The sequence below is a fragment of the Panthera tigris genome, chromosome C1, assembly GCF_018350195.1.
Source record: "Panthera tigris isolate Pti1 chromosome C1, P.tigris_Pti1_mat1.1, whole genome shotgun sequence".
In the NCBI taxonomy this organism is placed as follows: domain Eukaryota; kingdom Metazoa; phylum Chordata; class Mammalia; order Carnivora; family Felidae; genus Panthera; species Panthera tigris.
Window position 1 is genome coordinate 55,921,366 of NC_056667.1, and position 26,641 is coordinate 55,948,006.

General features: G+C 39.7%; 1 protein-coding gene across 3 annotated transcripts in view; it reads right to left on the reverse strand.

Moving 5' to 3' along the window:
- The window catches only part of WLS (Wnt ligand secretion mediator), a 100,570-nt gene that overhangs the window by 41,421 nt on the left and 32,508 nt on the right, over window positions 1-26,641 (reverse strand). For 2 of the 3 annotated variants that reach the window (XM_007089812.3, XM_042997550.1), the window contains exon 2: window positions 16,392-16,664. In XM_007089812.3, coding sequence (XP_007089874.1) covers window positions 16,392-16,664 — 273 coding nt within the window. Of the gene's footprint in view, window positions 1-16,391; window positions 16,665-19,385; window positions 19,531-26,641 lie in introns of those variants that run through there. The other variant, XM_042997549.1, reaches the window with a different exon arrangement.

A 26,641-nucleotide genomic window follows, 5' to 3' on the forward strand; every position in this document is an offset into this window, starting at 1 on the left:
TGCCTGAGAGGGCTAGTGGGGGCAAAGGAGGAAACAAGATGTAACCTCAGGGGCTAGAAACCAAAGAATTTCTCTGAGTTTAACGATTAGCAAAGCAATAAAAGGGTTGGCCTTTGAGGTCTATATCCCAAGTGTGTAGGGATAAGGGAATAGGTGGGATTACTTGCAAGAGATTCCAGAGAAGAAAACCTGTACGGCACTCACTGAGGTATAACATGTCATGTCTTTGGTAATCTACTCAAGCCTCCTTTGCCAAGTTGGAAAGGAAGTTCATGAGGAACTGAGAACCCATAATACCCGGTGCTGCCAAGAGGGAATCAATACACCTCTGAAACCCCTAATGCTAGGTAGACCATTCCATCCAATTCATTTTTTCCTTCCACCAAATATTTTTAAGCACCTGCTAGTTTCCATGCACAATAGTGGGGGATAAAAAAAAAAAAAAAAGGACATAAAATGTGAAGTTTGCTCTTAATTGTTTACAGTAGCGTAGGGAAGCCAGGCATAAACACAAATAAGTATAATCACATGTGGTTAGTACTACATTAGAATATAAAGTATACCGTCAGTACAAAGATGTCAAGAGTGCTGGCTAGGGGGTCAAAGAATATAGCACAGAATACATAATCTTCCGGATAACCTCATCCATAAGAGGTGATGTTTAACTGTAACTTACAGGATGAGTAAGAGTTCATTAGGTAATGAAGAGAAAGATTTACAGGCAGAGGGAACTGCATGAATAAAAAGCCATGGAAGCATAAACAATATCATGGAGTCAGAGAAATTGAGAAATCAACTAATTCAATATGGCAGAGAATGGGAGTGGAGAGAATGGGTAAGGCGGGCGAGCAGGAAGGGTCTGATGACAAAGGGAAGAAGCTTGCTCTGAATGCTGTAGCATTTTGTTTAGAAAGATGTTTACGAAAAGAGGCCCGGCAGCTGTGTGAGAGGGTGGGGACATTAGCATAGAGAGATCTAGAGAAAACTCAGGCCCACTGCACTGACACAGTTCTCAGCATACTTAAGATTACCTAATCTCGTAGAAACTATCACCAGAAGAACCATCCCTGTTTTCCAAGTAATCTGAATTCAACAATGAACCGATCTTTGCCTAAGAATGCTTGAGAAATCAGAACCATTCAAGCTGGCAAGAGTTAAAACACTGGAAAGCAAACATGGCAATAGCTCTTTCCCATTTGACCATAATCAACATAAATGTGGAGAGAAAATAAACTTGACAGCCAAGGGTGCAAAACACACAGTGGGCTTCTTTGCTTTCTCCCCAGGACACTGTCAACGTACACAGCATTTAGGATAGCTGATTTGATGGTTACAGAAATCTACCTGCTTCTTCCTCTCGCCCCCACCCCTTCTCTCCGAAAGCAATTAGAGAAGAGAGCTTCATTCACACTGAATCTAAAAATAGATGGCAGAGTTCACAGACTGACAGCTGCATTCTCATACAGTAACCAGGAAAGGAAAGGGATGGCTAATTTAACTTAACAACTTCCAAAACAAACAGGGCAGAAGTAGTCCAGGATAAAGAGAAAACACAAAGGTCAGCTCTTCAAAGAGCTGGAAGAGGAATGGGGTCACTTGGTGGCAGTTTATTAGTCCTCCCCAAATCCTGATGAAATCAGCTAAGTATTTTGCCCAGATCTGCCTAGAGTCCTTCAGACAAGAGCTCTGGCAGACAAAGCTGCTACAGGAATCCAAGCAAGATCAGGCAGAAGGGCCAAGACTTGCCCTCTTAACTTCTCCATGCATCACCTGGATACCCACAAGCTGAGTAAGTCACTACGTTTTCTGGATAAGATAAATGAACACATTCCCCACTCCTACCACCACATCTAAATCATACTGCCTAGCCTGGGGCAGAGAAAAAAAAAAGTTATCCAAGAAATTAACAAGGATCGCTAAGAGGGAAAAACCAGGTGTCTAAAAGGAGTGACCGTTTCTTTTCCTCTTCTGGGTCCTAAAATGTTTTAGTTTCTCTCCTCATTCTGGCCTCCCCAGGGAGGGGATTATGGTTGCGCTTCAAAGAAACAAGGGAATGCCTGTGGGCGGGAAGCAGATTCTCTGCAGCACCGGCTCTCAGGGGGGCTCCCAGCCAGCTAAATGTCGGAGCACTGTACCCCAGCATTCCCCTGCCGCACTGCCTCCATTGCCCTGGTGACTAAGCTGTTTCAACAGCTGTGTTATTGCTGGATTCAGGCCAGTGTTCTTCACACAGAGGATTTGTGTGGGGAATTCAGGATTTGGGGCTCTATTTGCAGATGAGGGCCTACCCTTGATCAATCAGCAAGGGCCTTCCCCAGACTCAGGCTCCAAACAGCAATGAGACGATATTGGGCTGCCTGCCACCCAGCCTTCCAGAAGATGGACAGACTCCTTACAGCACAAAGGGGCGGGGGGGGGGGGGGGGTGGGGAGAGAAGGTGATGTGTCCATGACAGGGAGAGAGAAAGAGAAAGAAGGAAGCAAAATCAAAACCACCCTTGGTTGAGCCCCAGAAGACCTCCACTGCCCCTCCCTCAATATAAGACACCTGCAGGAACATGCTCCTTTTTCTTCTCTTTCCCTCCTGCCATCTCCCTCAGTCTCTCCTTTGAAATAACTTCTCTTGCCCTTCAGGTATTGTTGGCACCCCCTTTGCCTCTACAACACAAAGTCTGGGCAGCCCGTGGCCTCCCTGCCTCTCATCACATCACTTACACTCATTTATGTTCCTATCACCTCTGAGGCAAGCCGGGCCTGCTGACTTGTTCCCTCACTACCCCAGCCTCTAGGTTCTTTGCTCAGCAGGCAGGCACTCCTTTACTAACTGCTGAACAAACCACCAAAGTCCTTTGCACAGAGGGGTGACACTTATTTCCTGTGTGGGGGGGGGGGGCAACAATTTTCATTTCTAGTCCATTCCAGGATGCACCTAAGAGCTCTATATTAACCTGCTCTCTCTCCTAAGTTCTCATCAAGAGGAACTAGGCTATATTTTCTGATATTGAAGAGACCATGGAAATGGGAGTTTTTGCATAAAGAAGGTATTGTATTCTTTTTTAATTTTTTAATGTTTGTTTATTTTTGAGAGAGAGAGAGAGAGGGACAGAGACAGAGACACAGCATGAGAGGCAGAGGGGCAGAGAGAGAAGGAGACACAGAATCCGAAGCAAGCTCCAGGCTCTGAGCTGTCAGCACAGAGCCCGACATGGGGTCCGAACTCACAGAGTACAAGATCATGACCTCAGCTGAAGTCAGAGGCTTAACTGACTGAGCCACCCAGGTGCCCCAAGAAGGTATCGTATTTTCACAAGAAATAAAACAACGATTTTTAAAATCTCCAACTTTTGAGTGCCTACTCCATGCAGACATATTCAGATGTGTAAACATTTTCAGACACATACATGCCAGCCTGACACAGATGATTGATTATCTGCTGTCTCAACACGAGGAAAATGAGGCCTGTGATCATACTGCTAGAACGGGAGAGAGGCAAACTATGAACTCAAGTGTGCCTGACACCACAGCTCAAGTTGTTTGCCATTATGTCACAGATCAGTTGAGTTAGGAGCCCTGTTTCTTGATCTAGGTAAAGCCAATTAATAGCTGTACCATTTGAGTATTTTATGCATCGTATTCTTTCGTTAATTACTGAAGTTGGATCAAACTAAGGTCCGTCTAGTTCTAACATTTCACGAATGTAGAAATCTAACACACCACCAGCTGCTGAGCTGCATTCTGCACTTGCGGCATTGTGGCAAAAACAAAGAACAATAAAACAATCCCTGCCCTCAGGCCACTTGTAAAGGCGTTAGAGTGACAAGGGATAAAAACTCCAGTCTGACGAATGTAAGAGTTAAACAGTAGCAAATACAAAAATCCCAGAGTACACAGCAGTACTTGAGAAACAACCATCCTAACTATAAAAGGACAATAGTACATTTCAACAGTGTTTGTCTCCCCTCACCCCAAAATATCTTTTTGCTGCCAGCAGGACTAGCCAGCTAGCAGAAGGGATTCCGTCTGTTTCACGGGAAAGCTTTGTTTCTGACAAGTTTCGTAAAGGAAAAAGTAGGCTAGAACAAGCTTTTTATTTCCAACCCACCTTTTCTTCGTTCCCATGAATGAGGAGGGGATACAAATGAAGGCAGGCAGCCAGGGAGAAAAATAATATGGCTGGTGGTTCCTGACCTCTTGGATTCCTGCCGTCAGAGAAGCCCGAGAGGCAACATTTAATTGTGGAAAAACCAGCCTTGCTCTTCTCTTATCTTTTTCCTCTGTGACTTAAACCCACAATTACTGGCAACCCCTAGATTCCGAGTCACTCAGCTGGTGGTGGCAGCGATGGCTGTGTCTGTAGCTGAAAAGCAAAAGGGGAGTCAGATTTTACCTGCCTCCGAAGGCAGCCAGCCTCGAGCGAGCAGCCCTAACCCAGCTTTACGACTTCTCCCATTAAAAAGTTCACAGATGCCCTCCCGTCGGGAATACCACCGTGTGAGAAGTCCAAATGGAAAAAAAAAAAAAAAAAGAAATGCGATTTCCAGCTGCTGCATAATACAAAGAACAAGCTACGAATCTCAAATCCTGAATTCCACATTTTATTTCAGCACTGGATACGTGATTTTAAATTCCTTTTCTTAAGGATCAAACTCCAAATTTCTTTGCCTGGCCATCAATGCAACTCACTAACTGCCCCCTCAGTCTTTTAGGAGCTTATCTTTTCTCTCCAATATGAATTCTTCTCCAGGCTAACAAATGGGCTCTCTGTCCTTCACATACATGTTCTTTCACAGCATTTCATGGTGGGAAAATAGGGATCTTGGCCCTGACTTCCTCACCTATTAACGAGGTGACCCTGGAGAAGTCACTGCCATAGTTTTAGTCTGCAGAGCTTTGAGAGGTTGTGTCCCATACACTTCTACTCTTATCTTAAATTATTATCCTATTCCAAAACATTTTAATTTATATGTTAACACACGTTTACAGTCAAATGTAATTAAACCATGCCTTGTGGGCATATTCTCCTAAGGATGCTGAAAAGTTCCCACATCTTCTATTTTAGGGTGTTCTCCGATTTCTTAAGTACTGATCAACATGTAATTTGAAACTCATGGGGTCCACCAATATCATGAAGTTGGAGCTCTTACCTAAAGATTCATGGATAACCTCTGGGGGTTCAGTTGAAACATGAATACAAGATGTCTCAATGGGACTTATGCACATTTTTCTCTGAAGGTCAAGGTCCTTAATCCAAAGTTAAGAACCACTGTCCTGAAGTAATGAAAGGCCTATTGCCAGCAACCACCCAGGTCCTTGTATTGCACACTCAGCCCTGCTATCTTCCTTTCTGGACTTCTTCGTTCTCTCCAGAACTCACACTCCTTTCTGCTTGAGTCCAAGAATAATAAGAACTCAACTTTACTGAGCATTGACCATGTACCAAGCACTTACTATGTAAAAGCTGCATAAGTATTATGCTAGTTTCATCCTTAAAACAATCTTATAAGGGTGGCACTACAATTACACACCTCTATTTTATAGATGAAGAAAATGAAGTACAAGGAAGTTCATTAACTTATCAAAGGTGTCACAAAACTTATAAGTGTCAGGTCAAGAACTTAGCCCAAACACTCTGGTTTCCTAGAACAAAATTCAGCTACTCTTGGACTGTTTCTTTGCCATCATATATATTAGTCACAAATTTCAACATCTCCTTGAAGATTCTACCCTTCAGGACTTGGTTAAAAAATTACCTTCTCAGTTAAGTTAATCATTTCCCCTTCTTTGTTTATGGAATACTCTAGGCACTTAGCACTGAACACATTGGTGTAATTTTTAATTTCTTTCTCTCTGCACTAGACTGAGCTCCTAATTAGTTATTTTGAGTACATCTTGAGTATTTACACAGCCTGGGGCTATGCTAAGTATGGAGACAAAAAGATGAACAAGATACAGTCCCTGCCTTCAAAATTCAGTCTTGCAGGATAGAGAGAAGTAACAAAGAAGGGCCATGAGGTTTTTTAAAACTGTAGTATAAAGGATAAGGACTTATCTTTGTATCTTAAATCCTAAGTCCAAAAAATGCCAGCACGTAGTAGAAGCCCAATAAATGACCACTCAATGAATGAAGGAAGTTGGGAAGAGGGACTCAGAAGCCGGACTGTTGAATTAAAAGATCGACCTTCCTTTTATGAAAACTCTTTGAGGTTATTTATACACTGACTCACCTAAAAACTGCTTCCTGTGTTGGTGTCTATGATACATTTTTTAATGTCAGACTAAAAATACACTTCCAGTACACCAACCCTGTCTGCCTACCCAAGGACTAGAAATGAACACAAGGTAAACACATAACAAAATAAAATACTAGAAAACTCACTCATGTCAACACTAAGCTCACCCACTAGCAAAGGGGCATCTTCAAAAATGGTTCATACTTGAGGGTCTGTGAAGTCACCTATTTATAATGCTGAAGGGATACTCATAAGATTTTTATAAAGCAAAAGAATCTTAAGTGAGTCATGGACTAGCAGCAAAAGAGAGCTGGAGTGATAGGACCTCAGGAGTCATCTGGTATAATTTCCTGTTCAGAACAGGGAGATGCTCCATAGCACTACAGACGGACTGGGGGTGGGGTCAAGGCACTGGACTCCAGAGATCATTTTTGCTTATAACCCCTCTATTTCTCAGCTGTAAGACTCTGAATATGTCAATTTCCTCACTCTGCCAGAGAGACCTGTTGATATGATCAGATGAAATAAAAGTAAAGTTGTCTTGATCAGAGAGGATTCGGTTGCAGGTAGCAGGATTTCACCCACACTAGGTAGGAAGAAATCAGCTGGAAGGAGCCTGGGTGGCTCAGTCAGTTAAGCATCCGACTTTGGCTCAGGTCATGATCTCACAGTTTGTGGGTTCGAGCACCGCATTGGGCTCAGTGCTGACAGCTCAGAGTGTGGAGCCTGCTTTGGATTCTGTGTTTCCCTCTCTCTCTGCCCCTCCCCAGCTCTCTCTCTCTCTCAAAAATAAACATTAAAAAATTAAAAAAAAAAAAAAAAAAAAAAAAGAAAAGAAATCAGCTGGATGGAGACAAGGGTATCTCAAGAAATTTGAGGGCAGAAAGTACTACCAAACCTGAGGGACTAGAACCAGGAAGAAAGTCATCTTTTGTAGTCGATTGTAATTATACCCCATAGACCTTCACCTCCACTTGTCTCTTTGCACCTGGTTTTCCCACTCTGTGGCTTCTTCATACATGTGGTGAATGATGGTTGCCCAGGGAGCCCTCAGGGCTTCTCATTTAGATGCCAGTAAAGGTCGGCCTAGAAATACTGAATCCCAATGTTGCACAAGAGAGAATCTGATTGCTCTCCTTAGGTCGAGGGCCCATCCTAATCCAATCAGCTGCGGCTGGGGGGCTGGTCGTGCGGCCAGCAGCCCACTTAGCTGGTGTGGTGGAAGCCCGCACTCTGAGGGACAGGAAATATGGTAGTTCTGCAAGAAAATGGTATGAAGCCAAAGCGAATGGCTGGCCACAAAGACAACCATCAGCACCACCCTGTGCAAAGTATCACTGTGGTCACCATTACGATTCTCTCTACTCCAATAAGCTTTTGCTTGATTACTACCAGTGTTAAGCTGCTCCATACTTCAAGAGACAACTTCAACTGTGTGGCAGCAACTTTTTTTTTAAGATGCTGGATTTAAATATTTTGAATATTTAAAAATTTAAGTTTAAATATTTAAATTAAAATAAATATAAAATTTCAATATTTTCAATCCTCCCCCAAACCTTACCTGTAAAGAAGATATAACCTTCTTTGTTAGGTTAGGTCTGAACTTCCCTTATGGCCATAATATGAATAACAGGTAAGGCAGGAAAGACAGATTCCTTGAACAATTATTTTAGGAAATAACCTCGACCAGAAAAATTTAAAAACCAGAACCTCCTCTTGCTCTAAAGAATTACTACTACCTCTCCAACTAACACTATTAGTACTAATTTACTAAAGCAAAAGAGGAACTGGAACCATATCTAGCCTCAGTGTGGAGACAATAGGTAGATATTAAGGGAATTTTTTTTTTTTTTTTCAAATGTAGAGTCCCTGGCACTTTTGCAAGTAGAATTCTGCTTTGTTGAACAGAGGATTTTCCTTCCCCCATCTAACTTATTTTTGTTTTGAAAAGCATAATCCAGAAAATCGTTTTTCTTTATATTTTCTTAAGTCAACCAAAATTGAAGTATGATTCTGGGGAAAACAACCTCACATTAGCTATGTGATGACTGACTGGCATTTAAATACTGACAAGAATACCCAAAGTCAGAAGAGGAGGTTAAAAAAAAAAAAAGAAAAAAAAAACCAAACACCTTATATATAGTGGGGGTGCCATCAAGGAATCTGTTGCTGCTAGCTGCTTTGCTATTCACATTCTTCATTGATGTCACCAGGATTTATTTTAGTAACCAGGATATACTTGTTATGGATGCAAAGAGAATCTCCTCGTTTATATTCTAAACTCAGAGCAGGAAATCAGACACGTGGGTGATCTGCAGCTGTGGTACTATAAACAGATTCTAGACTGCACTACATTCGCTGAACTACAGATTGGGAGATCTAAGAGAGAAAAATAGAAAATGCACCATCTTAGAAAGACCAGTGCAACTTCTGTCCAAGAATATTTGGGTGCTGTTTGGTAGAAGGCTCACTGACCTGTATAAGTTGTGTACTTGTTGCTGTGTACCATCCACCTACCTACATGGTTGATGTACAACTAGGAGATCCTGCTTTGTATTCAGCCAGCTATGCTACAGTGGGCAAGTATCTCAGGGTGTAAGGTTTCTTCGTCCAGTAAATTAAAAGATTAGTCCTTTAACATTTTTGGGACAAGTACCCAACTTGAAAACTTGACAAAAGCCACAAACCCTCTTAGTCTAAAAATAGATACAATAAATATGACTGGAATTTTACACAGAATACCAGGGGGCTTCCCTGGCCCTTGAAGTCCACCCATAAGGCTTCTTGGTTGAAGATTATTAGACTAGCAGCATTTTACGTTCCTTGCAGTGCTCAAAGTCTGCAATCACACAGCTGAGGTTTAATAACAATTACTATAAATTATTCAAACCATAGATGAGTATGTTTTGTTATGACTAGAAACTAACCTGATACAATCTACTTTCCAATGTTAAAGTGACCCGCAAGCCAATGGATAACCGGAAGGAAATAGGAGGGACTGGATATACCAAACTATAAACATTAATTTAAAAATCATGGGAAGGTTTTAGAGGAGCCCAATTCTGTTTCTAGGCTGTATTTCTTCTCTTGGATATACATAACACAAAACCTTTGAGCCAGATAATGGAGATCCAGAGAGTTTATAGTGATGCTATCCAAGTAATGAGCTTACCAATAATCACACCCAAATAAAACAAAGTCACAGGTTCCCATGTTCCTGCCAATATAAACCTGTTCACAATGGTTAATTCCAAAGTTGTGGCTGAAGAGAGTCCCTCAAAGGGAAAGATAATCCATAAATGAAAGCAAACAAACACGATGTTCCTAATCTCTACTGTTCTGGTTAATCAACAAAATATATTCTTCTCCCGTGATTTTAGTTTCTTTCTATCCTAAGTCAGTAGGTAAGGCTGATTCATACTAGCAAATTCTAGGTTCTTGCCTTGGTTTTAAGGTGGCACAGAACTCCACATGAAGAAAGCCAACTGGTCACAGAAGCTCATCTCAAATATTGACAACCTCCCTATCTTTTACCCACCTCCTCAAGCCCCACCACATTTAAGTCTCCTGGATCTTTTTGATGTATTTTGAGCTTTTTCAGTTTATCTTTTTTGGGGAGGAGAGGGCAGAGGGAAAATCTGAAGTCATTTTTGTTCACACTGACTCTGAGTAAGGTAGGTAAAGAAATATAAAAGGTAACTGAAAAAATATTGATGACACCAGCCTGTAATAAAAATTATCCAATCATAAATGTTTCTTAGAAACAGAGACTGTCACATGGTCATGACTCAAATACGGTCTCTTTTTGAAAGTAATGGGAGGGTAGAATTACATTTCTTCTCAGTAGTTGCTTCAACATATTTTGTTAAAAAAGACTATCTGATAAAGCACAGAACTCCAGCCGCATGAATACCATTTTACCAATGGCCTGGTTCCATCCATCATTAGCAGTTGTAGTTCTATGGCATATGGAATCCTCTCCCCCATTAAGCTCTCTTTGTGGAATCTTCCCAAAAGGCATCTGGAAACCTAGACTTAAGAACCAAGATTCTTGCTAATGGCTAAGAATGAGTTCACAGACTTTCTTCCTCCTATAAATTCACCCCTAATCATTCTGGATAACATGACTGTTTTTTACAGTCAACAGATTGTTCTTTTATTCTAATTGTCTTTGTGTGTGGTGTCTAACATTCCATAACAGGTGTACAAATGGAAGAGCACGGTCACTTTGTAAAAAGTGAAGCAGAACTCTCAGCTATTGAACTTGAAAACTGGGTAATATTATCATTCTAATTATTTTTTTTGACTAGAAATATGTTTTATAGAAATGTTTTCAGTTTGAGAGAAGAAAAATCACTTGTCAGTTACAGAAATAATTCCATCATTTCGTGCAGTCATTTACAGTAATGAAACAAGCAAATAAAACTTAACACTCGATCGCAGTGGCTCAAGGCAAGACAATGACTTCATTACCGAAGAACAGAATAGATGTGCTGGCTTTTCTTAACACACAGCATTTACCATTATTTCTTCAGTGTAAGGAATTTTCAAACCCCTTAACATTCTAGATTTAGTACTCGACACAGATCAATCTATCTTAAGGCTCTCTGCCAATGAATCTCGGTGCTTCTACTTCAACAGCCTGTGGATTTGAAAGCGTGGTAGATGCATGTCAAAAAAAAAAAGTTTCTTTGATCTCTGCACCCAGGTTCCTCAAAAGAAGCCCCATGGAGAGTCTGAGGTTATGCTAAGTATGTGACTTGCAGTTGTAATCAGTAGAGTGAAATTCCTTTTAACAAGTGGGCACCATCTTAGCCAATCCAAACCTGTCTTTCACAAATGCATACAGAAATCGAGTGACTGATAATACACTTTAAAAAGAATGAGATACACCCACTTTAGAGGGTATTTTCAAATAACAGAATTTGGTGTCACAGACAATCTAAGCCCATCACACAGATAATCATTCATTTTTTGCAGTGATTAACCATATATCCAGATACCAGATGTTTCACCTGACTTTTCTCTGACACCCTTTTGTATACTCATACTCTCTCCATTTCCTCTATGTGGTAGAAACTGAAGTCCTGTGTCCCTTACAACTCTACAGAAGCACCATGTTTGTGCCCTGACAAAGAGGTTAATTCCAAGGCTTTGAAAGGTTCAGAAAAAGTTAGCAACAACTCAATCACAGATTTTTGACAGATAGGTCTGCTAGGAATTTGTCATTGGTATTTCACTGAAAGGTCAATTATTCCTGTTTCCAAGCATCTATAGGTCTCTAGATTCCCTTGAATGGGACTCCCCTCCCCAGCTCTTACAGCGTATTGGGTTTTTTTTTTTTAATTTTTTTTCTTTAATCTTTATTTTTGAGACAGAGGGAGACAGAGTGAGAGCGGGGAAGGGACAGAGAGAGAGGGAGACACAGAATCCAAAGCAGGCTCCAGGTTCCGAGCTGACAGCATAGAGCCTGATGCGGAGCTTGAACTCACAAACCATGAGATCAGGACCTGAGCCAAAGTCCCACTGAGCCACCCAGGCGCCCCCAGCCTGTTGTTTTAAAACTATCACCACTTCAAAGCTGAACCGCCTACTGCTTTCCATACTTATCACTGAAGGACAATTGTAGGTTGTAAAATGTTTATGTTTAAAAGGTGAAAAATAGGGGTTCTGTTTAAAGTTGCTTTTTCAAACACGGATTACCTTTTTTACATAAGGTACATAGACTATCTTCTTCGTCAATAATCAAATATAATATACATTCTCTAACCACTTTTGTCACTATAAATTTCCCTAGAATGTCATCACTCCCCCCCCAAAAGGCATCAATCTGATGAAATCTTAGAACTGATTATGTAATGACAAGCTTTTAAAGAGTAAGTCAATATTTTCCAGATTCTGAGGGTTTGTCAAGATCTCAAATTCTAGCTAAAACCAGTATCACCTTAAATGGAAAAGTCTGAAAAGAATATACATTTAATATCAAATGACTAAAAGTCATTTAAAATATATAATTCTTAGGGCATCTGGGTGGCTCAGTTGGTTGAATGACTGACTCTTGATTTCAGCTCAGGTCATGATACCACAGTCACGGTCATGGGATAGAACCCCTCATCGGGCTCCATGCTGAGTGTGGAGCCTGTTTAAGATATTCATATTCTCTCTTTCTCTCCCCACACCCCCCACACTCTCTCTTCCCCACTGGTGCTCTCCCTTTCAAATTAAAATACAATACATAATTCTTAGATTATTTTATCTGCTCAAAGACTCTTCAAAGGTATGTTTATTAGATAGAGAAAAATTTTACATATCAAATAGGTAAAATCTCTTATTTGAAATCTGGAACTCATTTCATCGACTGCCTAAGAAAGTTTAAAGAAAAAAATAGAATTGGTCCTGACTTCTCCTTACATTTGAGGTAATATTGTTACAGCTGAATCTCTGATAAGCAGGAAGCCATTCACATATAATAGGATCCTATTTACCACACCTCTGATCCCTTCTTTCTTGTCCTACTGCTTCTGCCAGAAAGGCATCCAAACTAATGATAAAATATAAAAAGTAGACAGCAGTCTCATGTGTTAACACAGGATCAGAGGAAAACATAGACCTCCAGCGTCTTATAAATATTATTACAATTAAAAATCTCTCTATAAGCAGACAAGTAATCACTATTTAATTGATGCCTTCCTCAGTGTCCGTAAACAAAGGTATAGAGAATAAATGTAGGGAAAAAATATTCCCACAAACCTAACATGTAACCTTCTCATATTAAAGTTAACAGCTCTCACCTATAGCTACTGCCCCAAAAAAGTATTTTATTGACCTGGTTTTCTTGATGGCTCTACGGTGTCAGTTACTTTATACATTCATTGAAGGAGCTGTTAGTTGCTAATCTTAATTTTTTAGTCTGCCCCCATCAGGTATGGGCCCTCATGTTACAAGAAATTTAACAATTTTTTTAAGAATCTTTAGTACAATCTTTTTTCTAGATGAAGATAAAATATATTTTGGAGGCAGAATACATACTTGAGAGAGAAAAAAAACAGAAGACGTTGAAATTCATTTACATATAGAAATGTTTAAAGCCTCACCACTGAAGGCATTTTTAATATTTAGGATTAGTATTTGCTGGGAAGTAATTCATTTGTGAAGTTGTTAACATATATATAATAGGTTCTGATCACCAAATAGGGTGTGTGTGTGTGTGTGTGTGTGTTTGTGTGTGTGCGCGCGCGCGCGCGTGTGTATTGGGAGTGGGTACTCCCATATCCAACAATTCTCTGACACCAGCAGAGTGTTCTACAACACAACTCAATTCTGACACTATCTAACTGGAGATGGCACAGTTCCACAGGGAACCTTCCGCTTTACATGCCAATCTCAGGCCCAGGGTGCTACCTGTACTTCTGACCAACTGGCTATAAAATTAGAGGTTCCCACAAAACCCTACTTGGGTTTAATCTGCTAGAGCAGTTCAAAGAATTCAGAAAACCCATTAACTCACTAGATTACCAATTTATTACAAAGGATATGAATCAACAGCCAGATCAGAGTTACATGGGGCAAGGTCCCTAGTGAAATTCCTTCTTGTGGGCGCCTGGGTGTCTCAGTGGGTTGAGTGTCCTACTTTGGTTCAGGTCATGATCTCATGGTTCATGAGTTCAAGTCCTGGCGCAGAGCTTGCTTCAGATTCTCTGTCTCTGTCTCTCTCTGCTCCTCCCAATCGCTCTCAAAAATAAACGAACATTTAAAAGAAAGAAAGGAAGGAAGGAAGGAAGGAAGGAAGGAAGGAAGGAAGGAAGGAAGGAAAGAAGGAAGGAAGGAAGGAAGGAATTCCTTGTTTCCTCATAAAGCTTGTGGCCCAGCAGGGTAGCATAGGAGGTGTTCTGGTTTCCCAACCTGGGAGCTCTCTGAAATCCCTTCTTTTGGGGTTTTTATGGAGGTCTCATTACATAGGCATGACTCATTAAATCTTTGGCTATTGGTGACTGAGTCGACCTTCAGCTCCTCTCCCCTCCCTGAAAATCAAGAGTTTTCATGCTTGGTTCCCCTGGCAACCAGCCCCCACCCTTAGTGCTTTCCAAAAGTCACCCCCGTATATAAGCCCAGTTGTGGTGGAAAGGGGCTTGTTATGAACAAGACACCCATTTCACCTTTATGGATTGATGCACCAAATATCATAACAAAAGATGCTCCCATTGTTCTTATCGCTCAGGAAATTCTAAGGGTTGTGGGAACTGTAAGCCAGGAACTGGATAAAGACCAAATATATATGAGAAGTATATTTTGGTGATCTGAATGACCAAATACACATTTCTTACAAATCACAGTGTCACAACATTGCATATTCCTCTCATTGTAGCACATATCTTTCTTTTTGGTAAGTCAAATGTTTCCCAAACACTGTCTTTCCCAACTCCTTAAAAGAACATGTTCTTGTTCAGTCTTGTATCTTTAGTACTTAGTGTTTAACATATGGTTGGGACATAATGAAGTCTGAATGAGTGAATGAATAAATGTGTTACACAAACAATGAAGAAGACAAATAGGCAAGAGAATGTGAACATGTGAAATACAAAATACACCACGGAATGCTTCAGGCTGTGCAAATCTGGACCTTCATATCAGCCATTCCTTCTAGCTTGAATGTTCTTTTATTTGTCCCCACCCTCACCCCCAACTCCTCATCTGGGTTTTCACTCTTTGACACTCACTTTAAATATCTATTTGCTCACTTCTACACACACACACGCATGTACATACACACATGTACGTGTGTGCCAAGGCAGTCTTCCCTTTCCACGTTCTAAAGACTTTTCTTTGTATTTCCACAGCCTCCTGTGCACACCGTGGTTGCAGCCCCTAGCACATCATACTAGAATGATTGTTTATTTGCTCATCATTGCCACTTGACTATAAACCCCTTAAAGGACAGTGTCTTCATCTGTATCCGTATCCATATGTCTAGCCATCAGCACAATGCCTAGTGGTAGTAGGCACTCCACAACAGTTTGAAATAATGGGTATGAGACTGAATGAATGGAAGAGGCTCTCTATTCTGGAAAGTCATCTTAGCATATCTTTTTGTTCCCAATAAGAGGCCAATCAAGCACATGTATTGGTAACTCCTGTAGAAAATGAAATTAATGATTAAATATTGAGATTATTGCCTATACAGGAAAATAAGAATTGGAAACAGTGATGCTTTAATCCATGGACATGCCTCAGGCAGAGAGGACTCCAACACACCTTTTCCTCTTTCCATCTCACCCTGGATCCTGTGTCAGTAAGAAATGTTTTCTTCCTAGGGGCACCTGGGTGGCTCAGTTGCTTAAGCACCCGACTTCGGCTCAGGTCATGATCTCAAGGTTTGTGAGTTTAAGCCCCAGCATCAGATCCTCTGTCCCCTCCCTCTCTGCATCTCCCTCGCTTGCACGCTCTCTCTCTCTCCCAAAAATAAATAAAACATTAAAAAAAAGTGTTTTCTTCCTTCTCAACTTAAGTTTCCCTATACTGTTTTCAGATGCCACACATAGATCTGTCTTCCAGAAATCATCCAGTAATCTCCTGCTCATGCAATGTGTATATGTCTCATGTCCTCAGAATCTTGAACCACAGCTGAGTAAGCTAAACACACACACACACGCACACAACAAACAAACAAAAAAAACAAACAAACAAAACCCTAGTTTTATGGGAAAATGGGTGCTCATGGGTTGGCATTCCCATTTTGACAGGGATCTTGACAAATATGATGGCTTTTCTCAACATGGGACCTTTAAGAAATCCTCAAATCTCTCTGCTGGGATGAGTTCCTTCTTAACACTAGAAAGGTGAGAAAGCTTGGCGTTTAGGGCAAGACTTTGAAGCCAGGTTGCATGGGTTTGAATCCTAGCCCTTCTACTCTCTCACCTGACCTTAAGCAACCTCACTGATGCCCAAGGTTTCTATCTGTAAAATGAAATAATAAGACTTATCTCACAAAATTGCTAGGAATATGAAACGGATTAGTAAAAGTAGGATATTCAGAGGAGTGCCTAGCAAGTAGTCAGTAATTTTCTGCTATTAATATTTTCATTTTCTGTTATTAGAACTGGCTCTGAAAGAACCTGAAGGGAAAAATGTCCAAAGTAGTAAAGGAATAAGAGAGAACACTTACTGATTTGGTTGTTCAGCTTGAATGCAATGTCCAGCTGCAGGATAAACAGCATGAATTGGAACCAAGGACTCATCTCCATGGAGGGAAGGGGAATGTGGACAGAAAACACAATGTCATTGGCTTCAATTTCCCTTGGAATTGCTTCCTCGATGTCTCGGATCTTGTCGCATTGGTTGGATCCCCAAGGCATTAACCATTTTGTCTTGTGATGGTTTTTACGGACATCCACACATTTCACTGACATGTAGGACACTGCCGTCGTGGGCCCTGGAGCTGAAAAGAAAATGTTTTCTGATTTAGAAAAATCATCCACTGAAGTGCTCATTTTTTGGCTAACATTTGTCCCCAATTTTTATATCGCCTTCTATAATTGGGATCAGTAATATCTAGGGATCCCCCAAATCCAGGTGAGGATCCTTCAGTGACCTCCACAGGTGTCATAAAGTATCTCTAAGAGCCTTCCCATTATGTCTTCAATCACCATCACTTTTATTGAAAGAATATATTTGTAACCACTTTGGTTCCGTTACTTCCTTACTCCAAACAAATGTCACAAAAATCAACTGTGCTTCAGTTTCCACAGGCCTCAGGGCTTGGAGGGTTCTGGGACTTCACAGAGCACAGTGTCTGAAGTCAGAAGTCCTGCGTCTGAAGCCTGGTTGAACAACTTACTGTCAGTTCATCTTGGGTAAATTGGTTAAATCTAGTGGTTTCAGGACACTCATCTGAGAAACAAGATGGTTAGTTTCTAAGATTGACCAAGACAGTAGGTTTCTAAGATTCTCCTTAGTTCTAACCCTGCTTTTGATAGAGAGAAAGAACTAGGTTGACCTCAGGCCCTCACTTAGTATGGTACCTATCAGAGGTAGAAACTGAAACACTGACTGCTACTTCAGAGATATAGAAAAGCCATGCTTTTGATCTGTGCATTTCAATAGACATCATCACACCTGAACTACGTAACATTAAAAAAAAACCAAAACACTGTTTTGTGATTGTAAAACAGTTAGGTGATTATAAAAGAAAATCTGTAAAATACAGAAATCTTAAAGTTCAAAACAACATTCACCCAAAATCCCACTAGAGGGAAGTAACACTGTTGGAAAAATATCAAAATACTGTCTTTTCTATGAGTGTGTAATTAGATAAAAAATTATAAACGAATTATAGGACTTTAAAATACATACATATTAACATATATTTCTATAAAACAGGATCACAACATACATAGGTTTGCAGCTTTTTCTTTTCATTCACTTAAAGAAGCAGAGTAGTTCAGTGGTGAGTACCACCAGCTCCAGGCCAACCTGCCTGGTGCCCCATCCTGATTCCCTAATTCCTACCTGTGTCACCACTCATTCACACTAAGAAATTTTTGGGTGAATTACTAAAGCTCTCTATGTGTATTTTTTCATCTCTTAAATGGCAACAACAATAGTATGTACTTCTGGGGCACTTGGGTGGCTCAGTCGGTTGGGCGTCCGACTTCAGCTCAGGTCACCATCTCGCAGTCTGTGAGTTCAAGCCCTGAGTCAGGCTCTGTGCTGATGGCTCAGAGCCCGGAGCCTGTTTCGGATTCTGTGTCTCCCTCTCTCTCTGCCCCTTCCCCGCTCATGCTCTGTCTCTCTCTCTCTCTCTCTCTCTGTCAAAAATAAATAAACATTAAAAAAAATGTTTTTAAAAACAATAATATGTACTTCTGTGAGTCACTGTATATATTAAAGGAGTTAACATGAAAAGTATGTACTGTGAACAGTGTTTGAGCACATGAAAAGTACAAAAATTAGCTATTACATTTTTATATGATTAAAAATTTTCAACCAGTGTTTGCAAAATAATCAGTCACATGATAACACCAAATTTAATTTCTCAAAATCCCCCTCGCTTATAAAGGTTGTCTGTAAATAATTATTTGCCTAATATTTTTTGCTAGTAACTTACCTTAACTTTCCCATCTGCTGTCTAAATTTGTTTATGGCATACTTAAATCTAGAGAAGTTCCAGATTTTATGTAGAATGTCTGTTTTGCTTTTTCTCATGATTTTGTGCTTAGACTTTCTTTATATCCAAATTCAATGAACAGCCACATTTATTAATTTCTAGTTATTTTTTTTACAATTTCTTTTTTTCTTAAGTATTTAAATAGTTGGTCCATATGAAATTTGTTTTGATGTAAAAGATGAAGTGAGGTTCTAAGTTTTATTTTTCTAAATATTTAAATTATTCTTTACTGAACAGACTCTCCTTTCTTGTTGGTTTAGGATACCGCCTTTATCTCATGTAAACCAAACAGAGGTTTTTGGGAAATGTGCTCTATTTCATGTATTGGACTGTCACATCATGGCTCAATACAACATTGTTTTGAATCCAATAAAATGATGGTTTGTATCAGTATCTGGTAGGGTAAATCCCCTCCACAAATCCATTCAAGTTTATCCTTTTTATCCTTTCGCTGGGATTTGACTGAAATTGCATTAAATCTACAAATGAATGTGGACAGAATTGGCATCCTTTTTCAACATTTAGTTTTCCTATCCAAGAACAATGATTGCTTCTCCATTAACTAGAGTTCATGTTTATATTTCTTTGAAAATTTTCACAGTTTTCATCACGTGGGTCCTGGTATTACAATATATTTTAAAAATGTATTTATAAAACTTATCTCTGGAAATGAGCAGGGAAAGGAAAACATTATAAATTATGCAAGTTTAAATGTCTAATTCTGTGCATATTATAATTGGCATACTGTACTTTCAGACCTTTTAGGAGCAGAAATCATTTCTTTTGTAATAGAGATCAGATAAACACCTAGAGAAATATGTAAAGCAAGAGGAAAGTCACTTAGGAGGCAAAAGAGTACATTATTAATATTTGCCCTGCTTCTAATGCTCAAATACATATTTTTCTATCCCTAAATATCTGTCCTAATGGTAAATTTTGAGTAGTAAAATGTTATGTTTGCAGAGAGTTGGGGCAATGTCCACTAAAACTTACCCAGAAACACAGCACAACTGAACTCTAGCTGAAAGTCTTTCAGTACACCACAGAAGCACCACAAATCCATGCAAGGGAAGGTTTTCTTTAAAACCCAAAGCTGTGGGGCACCTGGGTGGCTCAATTGGTTAAGCGTCCGACTTCAGCTCAGGTCACGATCTCGCGGTCCGTGAGTTCGAGCCCCAAGTCGGGCTCTGGGCTGATGGCTCAGAGCCTGGAGCCTGCTTCTGATTCTGTGTCTCCCTCTCTCTCTGCCCCTCCCCTGTTCATGCTCTGTCTCTCTCTGTCTCAAAAAATAAAAATGTTTAAAAAAAAATTAAAAAAAAATAAAAAATAAAACCCAAAGCTGTATCACGAAGACATTTTACATGTAATCCACCTAAAGTCAGACTTCTAGCTTATTAGAAATATGAATCAATCAAACTTTGGTTATGCTGACTCAGCCAAATAGCCCTCTGACATTAGAAACTAACTAAATGGCACATTTAACTGAATGCTTAATGTGGCTGGAGAAATAAACATGGAGACAAAAGTCATGAATTCTATTTTTGGCTAACATACTCAAACTGACTATTTGCTGCAGAAAATAGTTACTACATTTTAAAACTTCGATTCTTCTAAAATGAACCTAACCTTTTTTAATTTCTTCCCTCCCCCCCCCCACTTTGAAAAACAAGTCTCTCCCTCCTTAGACCAAAATGAAAAATAACTAGCTGAGTTCCTCAGCTAAGCTCCAAAACCACATTCCAAACTTAATAACAGAGAAGCTGAACACTTTACGGGCACAAAGGCTGCATTTTTAATGGACACAGTGAACGCCTGCCTTTGTAGCGGCCTGAATTATTTTCATTCTTTCATTAGTCTAGTGTATCTTGCATAAAGAAAAAAAATCCCAGGAATACTAATATTTTCATAAATCTCATGGCAATGAACTTGGAGAAGCCTCAAGTGCATCTCAAGTTATACTATGGGAATCACAAATATTTTTCTACACATGAATAAATAAATAAATAAATTGTGAGACTAGTCTCTAGTCTCAAAAACCTTTTACATGCCTTAAATACCTAAAGATAATTCAACATCTTCAATTTTTCCAACAGTGCTCAAAACACAAAATATTTGTATTGTTTGAGAAAGTAAAAAAGACATTCTGATATTCAAACATGGACAGTTCATGTTCTCGCAATAATATATTTACAACTTAGGACAATCTCCTACAACAGTTAAAAGTGAATTCCCAGGTGTTTCTTTAGGTAGAAAGCCTATCAGAGAACTAAAAACAAAGATAATACCTAATAGAAAGTGTTTTCACTAGCTACAGACAAAATTGTGACTACATGCATCGTAAAACAGTGTCTAAAATTTAAAAAAAGTTTACTTTCTGTCTTTAAATAAAAAAAAAAGAAGTATGAAGGATATTACTGTAAGAGAAAAGAATAAAATGGAAGATGTTGAAATTATCTGCAACCTTTGAAGAAGCCACAATCAACTAACAGGTATATGTAACGAAGGCCCTACTTAGTCACTAGCGTGGTTTAAGGATTAATAGAGTTTGTATATTTAAGAAGGGGCTGGATGGATTCAGGTCAACAAACTGAGTCATGTTTGCTCAGGTGAAAGCTAAAAATAACCACTCCTCAGTATTCCTAGGATAGTAATGCAATATCACCCAGCTGCCTCAGCACACATTATAAATGTCCCCTCTACCCATCCATAGCATTTACTTGCGGAGAAAAAAAATGGGCCAAAAGCTACTTTAACATCAGGGCAATTTAGTAGTCAGAGCAATCTGGCCAAAAGTGAATTTGCCCAGGCACTGTGGATTGGTTAACTCGTGGTAGCTTAAGACCGCATTTAGATCATGCAAAGAAGTCATAAAACCACAAGTTATTCATTGAAAACTCTGACCTGTTTTGAGTTCAGCTCCGTTTACTATGTCAAACATGGGCCATTTTTTCTTTCCTTATCTGGACTTCAACAGCCAGTATTTTTGGCCTCCTCCACCTCTCTGCTACAGTACAGGAATTGTGAAATGTGATACTATATGACATTTAATTTTAAAGGGATATGAAATCAATAAGACTTCTAACTCGAGGTGGTGAAAAACTGCACAAACTCATCTTGAAGCTTCTTTGAAAATTCAGTGGCTCTTCAATTAACATAAATTACAAAGGTTCATACTACATTCACCAAATATGTCTTAAGTACCTACTTTGCACTAGGTACTCTTCGATGCTACAGTGAACCCAATAGACATCAGCTTTCCAGCCATGTGAAATGTACAAATGATGGGGTTATCGGGCAATAAATAATTCACAGTACAAAGTAATTATAATTTCGGATGCTACATTTATCCTGACATTACCTGAGAAAGGGCAACAGAAAGATACTCGGGAGGTAAGAGAAATGAATTCGCTAGAATGAGGTAAAAATTCCAGTCATCATTACAACATAACCTTGAGTAAAAATGTAAGTGAACAATGACTAAACCTGTACTCCTTTTGGAACAATATTCATTGACTCCAGCCAGCTTCCTGTTATAGCATCTCAAATGGCTGTCCAGTTTACAAATTACCATCTAGCCAACCACTACCGCTATCATGCTCAAAGTTGAGTCAACATCAAATCATTAGCCCCTACTCCCTCCAGAACCTGTCATTAAAGAGTTGGACAGAGATACAAGACTTAGTTGGCTCCTAGAAAAGTTAAAATAAAATTAAAACAACATGCTAACATGACACATGGTCTCCGTTTAAGCCAGCACAGACTATTTCTTTCTTTGCTTTATTACAAGTAAAGAAGGTTCCTTTAGCAATTATCTAGGAATATCATTATTATGCGGGCATTGTGCTAACTAAAGATAGAGTCAAATGACAGTCCCAGACCCCGAGTTGCTCACAGTTGAGTGTGGGAGGCTGAGAAGTTGGCAGAGAAGTACATCCTGATTGAAACTTGCTCGGACGGAGGTTTGCGCAGGATGCACCAGCAGTAAAGAGGGGTGGGGCTGGCGGTACTACTTCAGGAGGCCTGGACTTAGCCTTGAAAGAGAGCACGTGTCAGTTGGCCAGAGGGAAAAGGGGGACAGCCGAGTGGGGAAGACACTGGAGAAGAGCTTGTGCCAGATCACAGGATATCTAGCATATGACAGTAAGTTCTGCAGATGTCTGAGTTTGAGTCTTAAAATTTATAAAGAGATCATTTGATAGTTGAAAATGTAGTATCAGCCTAACTTTGTGTGCTTCCTCTAATTAGCGGCATCCTTCTACTAGGGTGCTTCAGCTTCTGCTCCCTACCAGCTCTGCTCCACTCTACAGAGCGATGTAAGGAAGAATAAAGAAAGATCCACAAATAGCAGAGAGTTTGTATTTAGGGGGCTCTTTCCTTCTGAGACACCATCTCTGTCCTGTAGATAGCCACGAGGCTAGCCATGAACTCTCCTGGAAAGAAAAGGAGGAGGGTGGTGGGGAGGGAATGGAGAAGGTCTGCCTTCTATCCTGGCAACTGGGCCTTCAAGGAGCTCCTTTGAAGTCTAGATCACCTAAACCAGAGGAAGAATATATTCCTGCAACAAAGGTGATATTTAAAGATTAATCTGCTTTGGGCTATAAGGGGAAGCAATGTGCAGAACAGACCAGTTAAAAGGGTAATTCATGGGGCACCTGGGTGGCACAGTCGGTTAAGCATCTGACTCTTGATCTCAATTCAGGTCATGCTCTCACAGTTCACGAGTTTGAGCCCTGCATTGGGCTCTGGGCTGATGGTGCAGAGCCTTCTTGGGATTCTGTCTCTCCTTCTCTCTGCCCCTTCCCCGCTTGTTCTCTCTCAGGCTCTCTCTCAAAATAAGTAAATAAACTTAAAAAAAAGAAAGAAAGAAAGAAAGAAAGAAAGAAAGAAAGAAAGAAAGAAAGAAAGAAAGAAAGAAAGAAAGAAAGAAAGAAAGAAAGAAAGAAAACTGCATGTAAAAACAAGGTAAGTTATGTTTATGAACATTAATAATCAGAACTCCTCAGTTTGAAAAAGTAATGATTTTAGGTAAAAATGGTCAAATGTATTTAAGAAATATTTCAGAGAATTTTACTTTCACCATAGCAATTAGCTGACAGAAATGAAAACAAAACTATACACCCTGATTTAAACAATGTAGACATAATTGCTAACAGATACCTTCTTCTACTGACTCAAGGAGGTTGCTCTAACTCTTGAAATCTAGTGACAGTTAAAAATCTGCTGTCATGATCTTCACACCCATAAAAATACAAATGCTTGGTTTATTTATCTGTGTTTTATAATGTCATGTATTTATTTTCTACCTCATTCCTAAAAGATTTTGGATATTAGAAAATAGAAAGTAGATATTAGACTTAATTTAAAAAATCTTTTTAAATGTTTGTTTCTTTAAAAAAATTTTTTAATGTTTATTTTTGAGAGAGAGAGAGAGAGTGGGGGAGGGGCAGAGAGAGAGAGGGAGACGCAGAATCTGAAGCAGGCTCCAGGTTCTGAGCTGTCAGCACAGAGCCCGATGTGGGGCTCAAACTCATGAACCGTGAGATCATGATCTGAGCCAAAGTTGGACGCTTAATGGCCTGAGCCACCCAGGCACCCCAATGTTTATTTATTTTTGAGGGAGTGAGAGAGACAGAGCGTGAGCAGGGCAAGGGCAGAGAGAGAGAGAGAGAGAGAGCAAGAGAGAGAGAGAGAGCACGCTCAGGCAAGAGAAACACAGAATCCATAGCAGGCTCCAGGCTCCAAGCTGTCAGCACAGAGCCTGAAGCAGGGCTCAAACCCATGAACTGTGAGAGCATGACCTAAGCCGAAGTGGGACGTTTAACCAATTGAGCCACACAAGTGCCCCAAGACTTTATTTTTTTTTAATGTTTAACCATGAGATCATGACCTGAGCTGAAATCAAGAGTCAAATGCTTAACTGAGCCACCCAGGCACCCCTAGACTTTATTTTAAAAGAAGAATTGAGGCTGATTTAAAAGGAGAGGATTAATGTTGGGGGCACACTAAGAATTACTTGGCTGCAGTCCATATCTAGAAAAGTAGAGAACAAAAGCAGTAGCTGGATAATGTAAGCCTCCACAACGTTCACCTGAACTACAAAGCTAAAGGTAGCTAAAAACTACTTTTCCCTTTGTAATGTAGAGGAATTTCTACTGTTTCACAATGAAATGGATTTATAATTCATTAAATATCAGACACTCAAATTGCTTCTATACTTTGCCTATCTGAATATCTATGTTTGCCTTAATGAGAACTTATATGAAATGTATTGGGTATTCGGGCCCTTGGATAACTCCAGGGAGTGTTGAGGATTTTTTTGATGTGCCTCAAGGAGAGGAGCAGAAAAGAAAGGAAAAGGAACATAGGTGGCAGAAACCAAGGAGACCAGATAAATTTCTGTTATTTGTACAAGTACAGTTTTTATTCAAAGGCCCCCAAAAGCACTTACTTAACCTAAAAGAAACTTCAGCTAAATTTAGAAATTAGCTTTTAAATGTGTTAAATTGAGTTCCCTCAGAGATTCTGTCTCCCTTTCTCAAGCTCAAAAACCTCCTGCTTTATTTCTAGTTAAAAGGAAACATGTGGGGTAGGTATACTGTACAAACGAAGTAGCTAGATCATATTATCTGGTTGAGTTGGGAGGTTTTTAGACGACTAGCAATTCTTTGAGCCAATTCTGCTTACCGTTCCCTCCAGGTCAGTTCCTAAAAAGATTTCTTAGTATCTGCTACAGCAGGTATCCAAGTTGTAGAATGTCCCATTATAATGACAGTTTCAAAAGTTTTAGCTAAAGAAAGTGTAAATACTTGTGTTAAACTGACTTAGTGCCTCGGAATTAACTGACTCAGTCTGTTAATTCCTCTACTGAAATTGCTCTGAAGTTATAATGGTCAGGACATTCACTCCACTTCTGCCACTGACTTTGAAAATGAAATTCTCCTATATTTCAACCATACCAAATAAATCTCACTAGATTATTAAGTGAAATATTATTTCACAATTCAATCTCAATTACTGGGCAGCTGAAAGTGAGTCTAGAGGGCCAAGACCTGGAGAGGTGATTTTCTGAATTATCCTAGCTATGCCCTAGTGCATGTAATGGGGTATGCTAAGTGAAATGTAATTCGTTCTTGCCAGCAATTTTCAGTAAGTAGTTAATTATGCTAACATCTGTTCTAGGAAAGCTAAATTTTTAAACACAGCAGAACATTCCTCTAAACTACTACCACCAAAACACACAAACACACATACACACACACCACACAGCCAAGCTGCATGCAAAGTAATTTGTACCGCACGCACAAAAGTCAAGCACTTACTAATAGGTCCCTACCACGTAAACTCACGCATAAATGACACAGCCATTTTGACGGCAAAGTTTCAGAAATTACAGCACATGCTCGTGTAATTCATTCTGATAAAAAAATATTGAAAAATATTATATGTTTTACATCTCAGGCTGATGAGGATTTTAAATGCTTGGCCTGCAAACTCCATTGTTCTGGAGCCAAAGATGTAACAGCTTTGAAGAATAGAAGAATTACTCTATATTTGTCAGAACCTACGCGGCAAGCAAGCAGCACCACTTGGCTTCCATTATTTGCCTGGCTTGGATCCCGTGGAAATGAGGAACGTTGGAACCAAGAGGAAAAAAATTAGAGTGCTTTGGGACACAGAGCCAAACTCTTACATAGTATCTGAAATGCTGTGGTAAACATGAGATTACTTTAGGCTCAAGACTGGTGTAGTTTTGGCTTGGGGGGGGGGGGCGGTTAAAAATTTTTATGAAAAAAATAAAATGCACATAAACAGCCTGGCACCAAAGGGTACATAAAATCTGTTGACCATTAGACATGCTAATTGGGAGAGAAATCCCAAACCCTGAATTCAGATTAAAAACCTGACCCCCACCTTTAACATCTAGCAGCAAAGAAAAACTAAATCACTTCAATGTAAGTACATCAAATTACTTTTTCTAACCTCTGTCTGTGAAAAATGCCTGCAATTACTATTTCTCCATCACTCCAGAAATACTCAAAACAGTAAAAATTAAATGCACATGAAGTAAACACAAAAGACCTCCACAGAAAAACCAAATGGCTCATCTGTTGATGTTATTGCTCACTGCTCGGCTAACCAGTCATCTGGGCTGAATTTTTGAGTTTGTGCCAGTGCTTCAAAATCAGCCACCTTTTAGCCAAAAGGCTGTGGAATGTAGCCAAGACCACCTATGGAAAGTGAATTATAGC